Consider the following 17048-nt stretch of genomic DNA (forward strand, 5'->3'; position numbering starts at 1 on the left):
CCATATAACTCTTCAATATATTCCACCCATCTATCGACTTTACCTTTCGTATTATATATTGGTGTACCATCTTTGTTTAACACATTATTACATTTTAATTTATGTACCCCAAAATTTTCCTTAACTTTCCTGTATGCTCCGTCTATTTTACCAATGTTCTTTGACGATGACCTAATGTGTCAAAATGTATTTTTTTTATTATTAAATAAAAGAAAATCTTTTATTTCATTTATTAATTTATAACATATCCGTGTGGATTTATATCTTAAATTCTTATTACAAAGAAATTACGCAACGGCAATGTATTTTTCGTAATAACGGTCATAAATATAAGGGGAAAGTAAACATTCAGAAAAAATTATTAAATCTATCGAATGAGATTACGTGTGTGTTGCGCGCGCGCGATATTGGTAAAGAATTAGTTTTATGTAAAGAAATTAAATAATAGTTCGTTGTTAAAGTAATTAACTTAAAAATATTTTTTCAGTCCATTCGTGCATAAACCTTTAGGAATTTTTTTATCGCAATTTAAATCGAATTCAAATATAGGCCATTTCTTTCTAGCTTTATAGTTTGTTCCATTTTTCAATAATATACAAACATATATATATATATTAGCCGCCGGAATATGCTAAAATGTTTTCCATTCTTCACTACCATCCACCATCCACAAGCTTTCGAGTTTTGTATTTATTATCGACTGAGAAAAAAACCAACAAAAAATCTCAATTTTTCTTCGGTTGTAGAACAATTTACCCTACACTTGACACGCTTATTTCATGCCGTTTGAAAATTTAGCGTATTAGTCTTCGAACAGTCGTCGTAGGCAGGCAGGCTGTCGATTAGTTTCTATTGCGTATTTCCGTAAACGCATTAGATGTAGTTAATATGCCAAGGTAGATCTAGAAACTGTAAGAAGTCCTCTGAAATGAAAAGATTAGCGCAGAAACAAAAGCGTGTAGAAGAGCGTAAAACTAATAATATTTGATAAAATCAAATTATTTGTTATACTTCTTTCTGTATCAGATTTGACGGAAAAATTTTCACGATTATTCAGTAGAATAATCATTTTTATAGATTTGCTAGAGTGGTAGGGGGCGATCGTGTTGAAGCTTATTTTACTGTATTAATATGAGTACAAATTAATATCGGTTAATTATTTAGTTGTTTCGAAGGCCGTGAAAATAATTAAAAAATTTTTTAATTAATTCAGTCTAAAATTAAATTACTTTAAATCGAATTATTTAATAATAGTAACAAAAAAATTCTATTAATATTTAATTTATTTGCAAGCGGGCATATAAAGGATTGTCTTCACCCGTAAAAAGTAATTTCAAATGCGGATAATATACGACAAAGAAATTAAAGCCGAGTATGACCTCAGATTCGTCTTAATTACATAATATATCGAGGGAATCGTCCGTATAGTTTGATTTTGTGGTTTTAACCTAAAATATTTTGTCGATAAAGAATAATAGTTTTCTAGAAGCCTCCATTTTGCGGTTACAATTTTTCATTCCTGTGCGTCTAATAGATGAGAAAATTTGCGACTTTGATGTATCTTTTTTGGCTGAACATGCACTCCACGAAAAACTTTTATTAACACAATAAAATCCCACCGATCGTAAAAATCATTCTTACTCTTTTAAAACGTTTTTGTCCGTATGGTTTTTAGGTTATAATTTTCTTAATCGGAATTATTGGGGAATTAATTAGTTACATTAATTTTATTTATATTTTAAATATTTACTTTTTAAAAACGTAAATATCCTTCGGTTATTACAGCTAGTTAATTAAATTAAACTCCTTGAACCGTGATTTTTATTTCAACATAAACAAACTACGTATTTTCTACTTACGTTAAAAGTAATTTTATTTACGTCTAAGTTAGGAGTTTTTTGAAGTTTGAATTATTTTTGCTCCGAAATAAATCTATTGTGTTTTAAATAGCGCGGGCTTTGTGATATACCGGGGCGATTAACGATTCTAGGTTTCGTAAGTGGGGTTTTTCTCTTTTATATATGCTTTTTTGTACATCATTCGTTTAAAATATTTATAAGAGTATCATTTTGACTGTTTTCTCCGGTATTGAAGTATTTTTTTGTGGAAAGTTAAAAGGCAAATTGTTTCAAAGCCATAAGAAATATTTTCTGACTTCCTTAAAGTTTAGTAGAAGTTAACCGACTACCTTGAGCGATATTCTTTTTATTTTAATCGGAACGCTCGCTTCACTTTTACGTTTCTTGAGAACGGTCTATACGGACATTTTTATTTTTAATACTGATTATATTACAGATAAAAATAATTTTTTTTTTTTAAATTGATGAACGCTTATAAAAAACTAATAAATAATCTCCGCCAAATAAACAATTTGAAAAAGTTTCTGAATCAACCGAATTTCACAAAGTCGAAATTTAAAGAATTTATGAATAGTATTATTTTTTATTTTGGCCTTTTTTTATAAAAAAACCTTTCTTGAAAGAAAAAACTGATGACTGTGTTATCGCTCTCTTATCTCGTTTAATATTGCTATATACTCCGATAACTTCTTTTATTTTTTGTCATCATCACTTCGATTGACTGGTGTGATGTTACTGTTCGCCTTTTTTTTGGACCTTCATGTATGTATTTTCTAAATTCTACATTCTTAATGAATTGTTTTATATATATATATATATATATATATATATATATATATATATTTATCTTCGTATTACTTTTTTACCTTCTACCTAACCCTATAATGTTAAACCAAATCGGTTAAAACAAAATACGTAAAGTTCAACAGCTGTTTTATATTATATATTTTGTCTTTGGAATAGTATCGCTAGTGTAAACGAAACTGTAAAAGATTTAACTTAAAATGTAAATACCCTAATTATAATACTCTTAAGCATTAATAATTTACACGTGCACCGTTTTAAACTTAACAGTGCGAGATTGTTTACTAAATTATCTAAATTAAATATATATCGATCGGACTAACGAGGGTGTTAATGATCCTGCGGCATAAGTTTTGAATAACAAAACGTGCACTTTGGCTCAGTTATCCGAACCACCTAACATTAAAATAATTTATTTTCCTTCTGGACTCCGTTTTGTGAATTTCAACAAAAAAATTATTTCTCAGAAACCGGTAAACCTAGATTAATTAAATTTGGAAAATTTCATTTTTTATTCTTCCATATCTTTATAACGGTTTGATATAATTTTTACTTATTAAAGCGTTTTATTTTGAATAAAATGACACATCGCTTGTAAAACTCCGTTGACATACAATCGAGTTGAAGCCGTACAAAATCGGTATGTTTCATACGGATTTTTACCTAAAAATTGAATAGAACATGTAGGAATATTTTTAGCGATTTTTAAGAAAATTATTGTAAAAACCTTATGTGTGAAAATAAAGAGTACAATAGTTCCATCGTTAAAACCGGCACAGTTACCTTATAACTGTTGTTCGATTCCCGGCAAGTTCTGACATTTATTTCATATATCCTTTTATGTATTTCTTCTTCATCTTTAAATATGTAGTTTCTGAAAAGGTTTTAATACCGCAATAAAAGTAATATAAACATATTTTTCACTGGTATTCCAGTTCATGCGGCCAAAAGTACCTTTTGTGTTTTTAGTACGTAAACCCAAGAAACCTTTCAATTTTGCGCTATCTCTCTCTGTCAGTGGGTGTGTGTGAAAATATGTTTAAAGGAATTTTAAAAAAAAGGAAAAAATAGTTTTTTTTTCAAGGTCTCTTATTATTTTAACGGGTTTAATTCCACGGTCATTTCTAAATAAGTAACAAAGAAAACGGTTTGTCAAGAGGGATAGAGATTCAAATAATGTTTGATGTTACAATCGTGACAACTTCGGTATATAAGATTATTTATGTATTAATAAAATCTGTCAAAATTCAACCTTACCGACAATTCGTCTGTGCTTTTTCATGTACTTTCTGTCGTTCGACCATCATCGGGAAAAATTCTACTTCAGTTTAAAAGTATTAAAATCAAAATTATCAATATGTAAAATAATTTTCATCGAGACATTTTTACGCGTAAATTAAATTGTTATACGTAGTCGTGTCGATTTAACCGTTTGATTTATTTCAGTAGTCGACACTTTATTTGAATCGCGATAATTTTTATAATAAATCTTGAACGAAAAATAATTTGTTTGATATATTTTGTTATCGTATAGACTTGTTGATGGTGGCGTCTTGTCAAGCGCAGAGTACATAAACAAATAACGACTGTCAGTAGTTTGTACGCGACACAGTACCGAATTTATTATTTTGTTATGATTATGAAATAAATACTTCAAGTTAGCGATAATATTTTCTTTCCGTTATCGGTTCATTATTAAAACAGGGTTTTAACATTCCAACGAAAATCTGACTGAGGAACACCTTAAAAAAAAAACTAAGGACGTGTAATCGATTTTTTATTCTGATCAATTTATTAAATTGAAAATGCAGATTTACTACTCTACATAAAAAAAAAACTGTCTAGCATTCCAACATATTTACAATAAATATGAATTTTTTTAGGTAGATTTCAGTTAAATTCTCTATCCCTGGCGATAAAAAATTACTTTTTTAATTACGAATAATGTTATAGGTTTCATTAGTATAGTCGGTTCGATAGCGAAGCTACCTGCAGGACATGAATTGGAATTTTAATATTATATTTATATTATCGTTCAATAATTTGTCGCCTCACAAAGTGATTATTTAAGATTCAGAGTCGATTTTCGGTTGACGTTCATGTTTTATCGAGTTTATCATTCGTGTACTACATTGCCAAGGTTTCTTTGCGATACCTATATGTTCGGATTTATTATTATATTATTTATTATACAGCCAATTTTTGATTTTTTAAAAATATATTCGAAATATTTGTATTTTTTTATAGTTCTTTTTCATTTTGATATTAAATAGTCGTTTAGTTTGGTAAACCTTATGTCTTTCTTCCTAATGAAATTGACTATGCCTGGGGTTGTCATTTTTAACCGGTTTTTTTTATTTATTGGATATCTTAAATGTATAAGTGTATTCTCTTATGTATTGCGTCAGCGGGGTAGTGAAATTTTTCACCGAGTCTGCTATATTATTAGAGTCGTAAATGTTGTTCGATCCGTTTTGTTCTGAATTAGATTGTAAATTTTCATAATTAAGTTTGGTTACGTTATCGATTGAATTACTTTTAAGCACGTTTAGTTCTTCGACATCAATATGTACGTATCGAAGTGGAAAAGCGATCTGTTATTCCCATTTTCAGAATAGTATTTACGTTCTTACTTTTAAGGAAAATACGATCGATACGTGAAATACTTTCAATTTGAACCGTAGTGTGTTTATTTATATAGACCGTTGATTCCCATAGCGGTCCAGGTGGACCCCCAGGGGTCCACGGGAGACTCTACGGGGTCTACGTTGGCGTGACAAAAAAATGGGGGTTCGCAATTCGTAAGCGGGGGTCCACGAAAATTCATCTGGTTTCGATAGTGAAGAACTAAAATGTCGGCTTGACTTTGCTTATCGATCTAGGCAGATAATGTTTTGAGAAGCTCAGCGACTGTTACTTTAAAAACTTGCGTATTCCATATCGAGTACAACGAACGTGTCGAGACTTGCAAAGCGCCGACGCCGCCGTCCGCATCGCTTGTTCAGACGCGCAAAAGGACGAAATACGACTTGTGATGTGCGCGTTAGCGATCTTGCATGAACTTGTTTGATTCTTCACTAATATAAATATTTTTTTGTCATCGGCCAACTTTACTTTTTTGACATCCACTAGCAGCACAGTCGATCAAGAATTAACCGATCGATTCTCACTTTTTCGGAAGCTGTTAGTTCACTCTAGTGGAACTCAGCCGTAACGCAAATTTTTATAGTTAAATCTAATCTTCACATTTTTCGTCGACCGGAAATACGGTAGAAATGTAGCTGCAGGAGGTCCACCGGAACCAGCAAAATCTTGAAAAATAAGTTTGGGAACCTCTGGTTTTAAAGTACGTACGGTTCGTTAGTACACCGGATCAACATAATCTATCCGTACATTACCTACGCTGGCTTCGCTCCCTAACCTCATCTAATTAACATTATCCTACATTTTTGTTAATTCACTAATTACTGCTAACAGTCGAGTTATTTTAACGGGTCAGATGTAAAGAAAAACGTTTAAACCGTGCAGTTCTATATCGGATAAGGTCCATTATATTTTATATGAAAGAAAAAAAAATTATTAAATAATGCAGTTTGGATGTAGATTATTATAACTGTTATAAGCAGTGGAACTGGAGCACGCCACATTTCCCCCTGATATTTTCGATAACAATTAATATAATTAATCTTTTTTGATTAATTCTTTCTTTATACTTAATCAAACGGCTAATGTCAGTAGCCATCGCCGGTTTATGAAAAAGATACAAAATTCTTTGTACGGAATCGTGCGCTTCACAGTTCCAGCGGCGTGATGTTTTGCTGTTTCGCACGTGTGCGTATAGGAAGCTGCACGCGAGACGGCGAGGGAGAAAGCAGTCTATACCGTAGTGCCGACCCTGGCGTGCTGAAGGTAGTTTTTTTTTTTTACTTCGCGGGTTAATGTGTAACGATCTTTGTTCGTTTCCTTTTCTAATTTAGTCGGTGGAAAGAGTATGAAAGCGATTTAATTGTTTTTTCAGTACCGATGAGAGGATGGCGTAAACAAAGGGCTCTTCGATCGTCAACTCTACAAAAATACGCTGACAGGGCGAAAGAGAATGTAATTGATTACTACAAACCGCTTTCTGTGTACACAGAAATTTAAATTTAGCCGTCGGTCTATGGTGTTTTTAAGCTGACATTTTATCAAGTTATCTATTAATACCAAAAATATCTGTTTCTCTTTTGTCTTCGGTCATTTGACTGGTTTGATGCAGCCTCACCTACCTGCACATTTCATCCCGCGTACATGTTCCGTCCAATATTAAAGCGACTATTCTAGGATGCCTTAATATGTGGCCATACGTCTGTCTCTTGAAGCCGTATTTTTCCAAACGCCTTCTCTCTTCATCGGTTTCCCCGCTTGTTCTATAAAAACATCATTAACTGCCGGTTCTATGTAAATATTACAAAGCAGCAAGAATAGGGAACATCCCTGTCAGACTCCCTTTTTTGTGAAAACTTTTTCTTATGTTGTTTGATTATTACTGTTGAGGTTCCTGTAAGTTATATCCCGGTACACGCTTATTTTAAGAATTTAATGTACCTACTTTGAGACAAATATATGTCAAGAAAGTAATACTACACTTAACAAATATAAAAATTAATTTGAATATAAAAATACACCGTACAATACTCGTTCGGCAGGGAAAAATGCTTATACCGCATTCTTTTCAAAATTAACCGTTTCAAACGTCAATTTTTGTATTACGCCAGTGTATTTTCTAACAAAGTCCCCGACCGTTTTAACGTCCTAATAATAAATAGTAATATAATCAAACAAATAGACGAACGGGAGAAACACAATCTAAATTTTAAAATACAAAACCGAAACGCAAAAATAACCCACACTAATAACAATTAATTTAACGTATTATTATAACGAATAATATACAACAAAATACATTTAAAAAACCTACATATATAAAACTGAATATCTAGTGAATTCAGTTGTCTTATCATCGTACGTTATCTTACAATGTATTTCTTTTAATTTCTGCAAAATGTATTTTATTTTATACGATTTCAATGTAAACTTAAGTAATTTTACATTTTAGTTTAATGTATATTTCTCAACTTAATTTCCGAATTTTAATTTTTATGTTTTTTAGATTATATATCACGATACAAAAATCTTGTATTTTTATTTAGTTAGTTATTGTTTGTAACCTTTTCTGATCATGCAGCCATTAAACTGGATATGTACGGTGTCAGTTTTAAAACGCTGTTACAAAATCATTTTATATATCTTTGTCGGTTATTCTGTTTTATATTCACAAAGGAATCGGTTTTATTACACACAATTTGAACGATGTAAAATGTTTTATTTAGACTAGAAAGAATATGACCATTTTTCTCTCAGAAATCTGCTTGTGTGTGTGTGTGTGTGTGGCTTGTGCATTATAATTACTATGAGGGTTAGGGATTTATTAAATAGCTCTTACTAGCAACATACCGATAAAACATATCCTGCACACACAAAAAAAAAGAAGGAATTTGTGATCATAAATACGTCACTTTTACTTGATGTCTATAAATATATTTTCCGACAAACGATATCGGTAAACATGTAACGCATGTTTTTTTTGCCAATATGAATAGCCTTTTGAGTGGCGGGAATATTTATAAAACGTAGTTTTCTGAATCTTCTTTCATTTATACTAAGATATATTACTAATCTATTTAACAAAAACATTTCAATAACTATTTAGCATAACCCTTTTTTTTCTGTGTATTATTTTTTAAATGCTTTTATTCAGAGTTATCAGTTATCAGTTAAAAAAATGTATCTTCGCCGGTGAGATCACTATCGATCAGTAGTTCCATTCTCCTTACCTCTGCTGGTGGTAGTGATATCATCGGTGAAGAAACATCTTAACTGGCAGAGTAATATCAAGATTGAGCGACTCAAACCGTGATGACAATTTTCTGAGGATTAAAAATGCCCCTGAATTCAGATTAGAGTATATACTTTAATGGAATAATAGCATCAACCAGGAAATAAAGCAGTTTCTATTGTCTTCCTTACTGAGCTGAATATTTTGTGTGTATCACTAAAACACCATTTGCCAAACCCGCTAAAATGTAGATGATATTCCTAGAAGTTCTAGAACTGAAACATTCTTTCATCAGAAGGACCGACTATATTATGAACATCATTAAAAACAAAGAAAGCATCTTTAATTAATGCTTATAATTCCTCAGTCGGTTTCACATATCACAGTTACAAGAAATAGAGATTCAGATACCAGAAAATTACAATTTAATGTTTCCTTTTTTTACTGAAAACAAAAAGAGAAGAGATAAGAAAATTTATTATACATTTGTATTTGGAGGAGGGGACACAGATTATGATATATACTGATTAATATAATTCAGTTATACTGAAGAGTGATAAAATGGAATGATATTAATACATAGCATGTTATACCAAATTTTACACATTTTTAATTTATAATCTAATGTTAAGAGTTGCTTTTATACAATTTAATTAATCAGTTAACTTCTAAAAACAAATTATATTCCAAAATAAAACTAATGTTGTAGTTTTTGGTCTTATTAATAACTGCATATATTACAGGTTTTTTTTTTATTAACAGGAATAGATAATTATTTATGTTTAGTTTAGTTTGAGTTATTACAAGAAAAGGATTTTTTTTATTTCAGAATTTTTGATTTCAAGCCAGATCAAAGTCGTCTCAATTCAAGGTTTTTTCAATAGATAAAAAACTTGTGATACATATATATATATATATATATAACCTTTTTGTATGTATGTAAAACTACTTACTTTTAAGAAATAAGTTTAAAATATGTATTATAAATATTCAAGAATTTACCAGTCTGTTTTTAAATTTTATCTATGGTATGGAAAAGTATATGAGCACACACGCACGCGCGCGCGCACGCACAAAATTCACGATAACAGCGTCACTATCAATATGCTTGTGCAGTAATGGATAAACACGCACTGTTATACTATGCTGCTTAAATTAAAATGAATTTTTATTCACCTAAGGGAAAGTAGTGTACAGTATGCACATCTTCCAATATGATGCAATGATATGTTTTGGTGATTCAACACACAGACAAGTATGTGTGTACTGCATGCACGTACATGCAGTACTGTAGTGTCTCAGGTGTAAGTTGGTCGGATATGGGGGGTGCTACTGTAATACTAATTAAAAAAAAAAAAAACAACTCTGGATCCTGTTAACGAGCATATATTGTAAATATGTCCTTAAAATTATTTTCAATAGTCCCTTCTGTAATGTGAATTATTTTGTAATAATTTTTCATGTTTAATTTTTTTTTTTTTTTGTCTTCAGTCATTTGACTGATTTGATGCAGCTCTCCAAGATTCCCTATCTAGTGCTAGTCGTTTCATTTCAGTATACCCTCTACATCCTACATCCCCAAAAATTTGTTTTACATACTCCAAACGTGGCCTGCCTACACAATTTTTCCCTTCTACCTGTCCTTCCAATATTAAAGCGACTATTCCAGGATGCCTTAGTATGTGGCCTATAAGTCTGTCTCTTCTTTTAACTATATTTTTCCAAATGCTTCTTTCTTCATCTATTTGCCGCAATACCTCTTCATTTGTCACTTTATCCACCCATCTGATTTTTAACATTCTCCTATAGCACCACATTTCAAAAACTTCTAATCTTTTCTTCTCAGATACTCCGATTGTCCAAGTTTCACTTCCATATAAAGCGACACTCCAAACATATACTTTCAAAAATCTTTTCCTGACATTTAAATTCATTTTTGATGTAAACAAATTATATTTCTTACTGAAGGCTCATTTAGCTTGTGCTATTCGGCATTTTATATCGCTCCTGCTTCGTCCATCTTTAGTAATTCTACTTCCCAAATAACAAAATTCTTCTACCTCCATAATCTTTTTTTCTCCTATTTTCACATTCAGCTGTCCATCTTTGTTATTTCTACTACATTTCATTACTTTTGTTTTGTTCTTGTTTATTTTCATGCGATAGTTCTTGCGTAGGACTTCATCTATGCCGTTCATTGTTTCTTCTAAATCCTTTTTACTCTCGGCTAGAATTACTATATCATCAGCAAATCGTAGCATCTTTATCTTTTCACCTTGTACTGTTACTCCGAATCTAAATTGTTCTTTAACATCATTAACTGCTAGTTCCATGTAAAGATTAAAAAGTAACGGAGATAGGGAACATCCTTGTCGGACTCCCTTTCTTATTAGGGCTTCTTTCTTATGTTCTTCGATTGTTATTGTTGCTGTTTGGTTCCTGTACATGTTAGCAATTGTTCTTGTATCTCTGTATTTGAACCCTAATTTTTTTAAAATGCTGAACATTTTATTCCAGTCTACGTTATCGAAAGCCTTTTCTAGGTCTATAAACGTCAAGTAGTTTGGTTTGTTTTTTTTTAATCTTCCTTCTACTATTAATCTGAGGCCTAAAATTGCTTCCCTTGTCCCTATATTTTTCCTGAAACCAAATTGGTCTTCTCCTAACTCTTCTTCCACTCTCCTCTCAATTCTTCTGTATAAAATTCTAGTTAAGATTTTTGATGCATGACTAGTTAAACTAATTGTTCTGTATTCTTCACATTTATCTGCCCCTGCTTTCTTTGGTATCATAACTATAACACTTTTTTTGAAGTCTGATGGAAATTCCCCATTTTCATAAATATTACACACCAGTTTGTATAATCTATCAATCGCTTCCTCACCTGCACTGCGCAGTAATTCTACAGGTATTCCGTCTATTCCAGGAGCCTTTCTGCCATTTAAATCTTTTAATGCTCTCTTAAATTCAGATCTCAGTATTGTTTCTCCCATTTCATCCTCCTCAACTTCCTCTTCTTCCTCTATAACACCATTTTCTAATTCATTTCCTCCGTATAACTCTTCAATATATTCCACCCATCTATCGACTTTACCTTTCGTATTATATATTGGTGTACCATCATTGTTTAACACATTATTAGATTTTAATTTATGTACCCCAAAATTTTCCTTAACTTTCCAGTATGCTCCGTCTATTTTACCAATGTTCATTTCTCTTTCCACTTCTGAACACTTATCTTTAATCCACTCTTCTTTCACCAGTTTGCACTTCCTGTTTATAGCATTTCTTAATTTCCGATAGTTCCTTTTACTTTCTTCATCACTAGCATTCCTACGTTCATCCATCAGCTGCAATATATCGTCTGAAACCCAAGGTTTTCTACCGGTTCTCTTTATTCCACCTAAGTTTGCTTCTGCTGATTTACGAATTTCCTTTTTAACATTCTCCCATTCTTCTTCTACATTTTCTACCTTATCTTTTTTACTCAGACCTCTTGCGATGTCCTCCTCAAAAATCTTTACCTCCTCTTCCTCAAGCGTCTCTAAATTCCACCGATTCATCTGACACCTTTTCTTCAGGTTTTTAAACCCCAATCTACATTTCATTATCACCAAATTATGGTCGCTATCAATGTCTGCTCCAGGGTAAGTTTTGCAGTCAACGAGTTGATTTCTAAATCTTTGCTTAACCATGATATAATCTATCTGATACCTTCCAGTATCGCCTGGCTTTTTCCAAGTGTATATTCTTCTATTATTATTTTTAAATTGGGTGTTGGCAGTTACTAAATTATACTTCGTGCAAAATTCTATAAGTCGGTCCCTCTTTCATTCCTTTTGCCCAGCCCGTATTCACCCACTATATTTCCTTCCTTGCCTTTTCCAATGCTTGCATTCCAATCTCCAACTATTATTAAATTTTCATCTCCTTTTACGTGTTTAATTGCTTCATCAATCTCTTCGTATACACACTCTACCTCATCATCATCATGGGCGCTTGTAGGCATATAGACGTTAACAATCGTTGTCGGTTTAGGTTTTGATTTTATCCTTATTACAATGATTCTATCGCTATGGGTTTTGAAATACTCCACTTTCCTCCCTATCTTCTTGTTCATCACGAAACCTACTCCTGCCTGCCCATTATTTGACGCTGAGTTAATTACTCTAAAATCACCTGACCAAAAGTCGCCTTCCTCTTCCCACCGAACCTCACTAATTCCTACTATATCCACATTTGTCCTACCCATTTCCCTTTTTAAATTTTCTAGCCTACCAACCTTTTTCAAGCTTCTAACATTCCACGCTCCGACTCGTAGAATGTTATTTTTTAATTTTCTGGTGACCCCCTTCCTTAGTAGTCCCCACCCGGAGATCCGAACGGGGGACTATTTTACCAAGGAAGGCGCCTCCATTATTGCTATGTGAAAATGCAGAGCCACATTTTCTTGGAAAAAAAGCAGCTGTAGTTTTCCATTGCTTTCAGCTGCGCAGTACTGAGGACTGAGTGATGTTGATACGGCCGTTTAAGTCGTCCTGATTCACGCCCCTAACAATTACTGAAAGAGCTGCTGCCCTCTTTCAGGAATCATTCCTTAGTCTGGCTCTCAACAGATACCTCTCCGATATGGTTGCACCTTCGGTCCAGCTACTCTGTATCCCTGAGCACTCAAGCCCCCTCACCAACAGCAAGGTCTCATGATTCATAGATGAGGATTCATGTTTAATATATTTACATTAACATTATTTCATGAGTTTATATTTAGGTAATAAACTGGATTTTAATCATATTTATTTTTTATTTATAATGTATGTTTTTATATTTATTATCTGTATTATAATGAAGTGATCTGTATAATGTATCATTATATATTGATCAAAATAAAAGATTGTTGGTTTATTTATTTATTTATTGAACTTTTTAGGAATATTAGCAAGAGTTCTGACAGTTTTTTCTTTTAGAAAGGTTTTTTTATTATTCAACTATTTATAAAATGCATTTTATAATCAATTCTAGAGAACTATTAACAACTACTAATTTTTAATTCCACTGAAGAAGCTGTACAGTTACCTCTGAAAAGATCTTATGGAAGTGCAGTTTCCAGCTAATTTTGAAAAAAGACTGATGAATAAATTTTTAAATAAAAAAAATTAATAGCGGTCAGATTAACTAAAGTAGTCTTCTACTTGGATTTCTGTGCTTGAAACTGTAAAAGTATTTAATTTAATGATTTTGAAGCAGTTTAAATCCTTGGAAAATGTTACTTATGTGATAAAGTGATTATTCTGTAATTAAAAAATACAGATTAGTTTTAAAAGACAATATTACATGTTAAAATGATTATTTTACTTAATAAGCAAGATTTATTTTTTTATTTTACCTCAGTTTTCTTTTTATATATAATTTTTCTATAATTATTTCTTATGAATATAAAGAACTAATTTGAAAAAAAAATTAGGACCTTGGTTTTAAAATAGTTATTAATAATTATAATTGTAGTGATTTATTAATCTGATTTACTAAAATTACAATAGTAAGGTCATTCTATAATATATACAACTACATTTCAAAATGTATTTTAAGATAATAGTGTTTTCTCTGCGGAAGAAGCAAAGAAGTTTTAAAATTGTGTAGTTTAATAGCTAACAGACATATGCAGTGATATCTATTATCTATGGCTGCAAACTATTATCTATTTTTCAATTATCAGAATAAAATCAAATTTTGTTCCAGAGAATTGTTACTGTTCTTGTTTCTATTATTTATTTTTAATTTACTGTTCTATTTCTGGCAACAAATGTTGCAAAATTACGTTATCAAAATTTTAAGAACATTTTAAGTAAAATATTGCAATCAAATCATTTTTAGTGGTGCAAAAATGAAGGTTAATTTTCATATTTAAAAACTTACAATATAGAGATAATTTGGTGAAATTACTTGCAAATATGATTTAATCGTTATTGAGGTCATTAAAATTATGTAAAATAGGGAAACCTCTGCTTTTGGTCTCAGGATGTAGAAGTAGATCTCATCATTGAATGAACGGATTGTTTTAAGTATCATATCTTTCTCTTAATTTTATTTCTCATCTCAAATTTCTTCATCTTGGAAAAATACTATAGTTAACTTTTTTTTTAACTTGACTGATTAGGTCCATTTATTGAAATTGCTTGTCTGTTTTAATATAAAGAAAAAAATGTTTGCATGTAGTTTATAAAGTAAAAGTATAATTTTTATGTGTGAAATATTCAATTTTTTATATGGTTGCCAAATAGTAAGTCGATTTAATTTGAATGGTTAGTAATAACTATGCTGACCAGCAACAGTCATGCATGTTTTTGTTGTTATTATTCATTAAGTAATTATTTTTTATGTTGTAAGTATTAATATTTGTAGATCCTGATATATTTAAACATCATTCATTTCAGTTGTTTATCTGAACATTGCATGGAGTGGTTTTTAAAAAATAATTTTTGAAGTTTTTTTATTTACATGTGAATATTTTAATTGTATTGAGGCATAGCAATCTGTTATGAATATTCATTATTAAATACTGTTTATTAATATTCGTATATGTATGCGTAGAAAATCTTGTTGTAACTTGTGTTTCATAATATGAGGTAGTTACCAGACTGCAGACATAGTAAAGGAAAGTACACTGGAAAAATATTATAGTAATATATATTACCTACGGCTGTAAACCACATATACTGTAAAAATGTTACAATTAAATAAAGTTTTTCCTGATTTTTGTAAGAGAAGTCTGTCTTCATGATCATATTAAATATTTTTTTTATTCAAATATTGTAATGGTAGCTTGTTGTTATAGTTGCATTTCACGCCGCTATGGCTGACCAGACACGTGCACTTCTTTGTTACACATTCGGAGTGTGGACACGTTGCAAGATGGTGTAGTGGGTCGGTAACATACAATGCATTTAGTTATTCAATCGTTCGTTTACGTTCATTAAGATTCAATATACTTCAAGTACTCTATATTATTAATATTCAGTGTGTTATTACTAAACTGAAATCAAACTACAACAAACAATACTACCAGATATACTCAATCAAAAATGTATTCTACAAATGAATAAATACTACATAAACTCAATATGGATTCGTCTACTTATTCAATCTTCAAACCTAATCAACACACATATTATGGTAAATTATAAGCTTCAAAATGGACTTAATTCGTATAGACATTCATTCGTATAGTTATACAAGCTACTCCAAAAACTGTAATGCGTACAAACATTATACGCAGTGAAATTTAACTATAAAAGTGTAAGTAATAGTGATATGTAACTGTGACTTCCAAATTGTACGTTTCTTTCTTTGTTACTTTCTATTGGAATCGATGTGGCGGAAATTTCCAGATTGAACTGGATATTGGTTTTCATATATTATCTTATGTCACCGAGTGTAACCTACATGCACGTACAACTACGTCACTTTGGCTAGACAAATATATCACGGCCAAGTTCAACTATCTACGATTACGACAATCTACAAGCTACGAGTATCAACATTCATCATATGCGTAACCCATTGTTCATCTTATTAATTAATTTGTTTACCTTATTATTATGTTTAATTTCTTATTATCATTAATGTTTACATTAATATAATTTAAGTAAATATAATTAAATTCAAAATGACTGACGAGGAATCTGTCAATAGTAAGACTTTGCATTTGCAGACTAATAGTCAGGAACCCACCTGGTTGGTCTAGTGGTGAACGCGTCTTCCCAAATCAGCTGATTTGGAAGTCGAGAGTTCCAGCGTTCAAGTCCTAGTAAAGTCAGCTATTTTTACACGGACTTGAATACTAGATCGTCGATACCGGTGTTCTTTGGTGGTTGGGTTTCAATTAACCACACATCTCAGGAACGGTTGAACTGAGAATGTACAAGACTACACTTCATTCACACTCATACGTATCATCCTCTGAAGAATTATCTAAACGGTAGTTATCGGAGGCTAAACAGGAAAAAGAAAGACTAATAGTCAGGAACTTATTAAAAAAACGTAGTATAATTAAGTCATCAATCACCCGAATAAACACTTTTGTTGATAATTTCAATCCCGCAAAAATGAAATATATTCTTTACAAATAAAATTAAAAAAATTATTAGAATTACAAGTTAAATATGATGACATTCAGTCTCAGTTGGAAACTATTGTTTATGATGGGACTGACGATAGAATACAAACTGAAAATAATCTATGCAACATAGAATGTAAATTAAAATCTTTATTAGATAAGATGTCTATAAAACCTCCTGATAAATCAGACGTTACTGATATTAAACCAATTATTAATAATCAAATGCAGTTTTTACAGCCAATTAATTTGCCATGTTTTAGTGGAAATTTACTTGAATGGCAGCATTATTTTAATACATTTAATGACTTAATTCATTCTAGAAATGACCTTTCTGATATTCAAAAATTACATTACTCACAGTCATCTTTGAGGGATGAGGCCCTTAATATTATCA

At 31.1% G+C, this 17048-nt stretch overlaps 2 protein-coding genes across 14 annotated transcripts in view; one reads left to right on the forward strand and one right to left on the reverse strand.

Moving 5' to 3' along the window:
• LOC142326454 (uncharacterized) overlaps nucleotides 1–17048 on the forward strand; it is a 161834-nt gene that overhangs the window by 78968 nt on the left and 65818 nt on the right. The window lies entirely within an intron of this gene.
• The window catches only part of LOC142326452 (methyl farnesoate epoxidase-like), a 42308-nt gene continuing 38960 nt past the window's right edge, over nucleotides 13701–17048 (reverse strand). Inside the window, exon 5 of the mRNA XM_075368981.1 lies at nucleotides 13701–13826. Coding sequence (XP_075225096.1) covers nucleotides 13806–13826 — 21 coding nt within the window. The 3' untranslated portion in view covers nucleotides 13701–13805. The remainder of the gene's footprint in view (nucleotides 13827–17048) is intronic.

The sequence above is a fragment of the Lycorma delicatula genome, chromosome 6 (assembly GCF_047948215.1).
Source record: "Lycorma delicatula isolate Av1 chromosome 6, ASM4794821v1, whole genome shotgun sequence".
Taxonomy (NCBI): domain Eukaryota; kingdom Metazoa; phylum Arthropoda; class Insecta; order Hemiptera; family Fulgoridae; genus Lycorma; species Lycorma delicatula.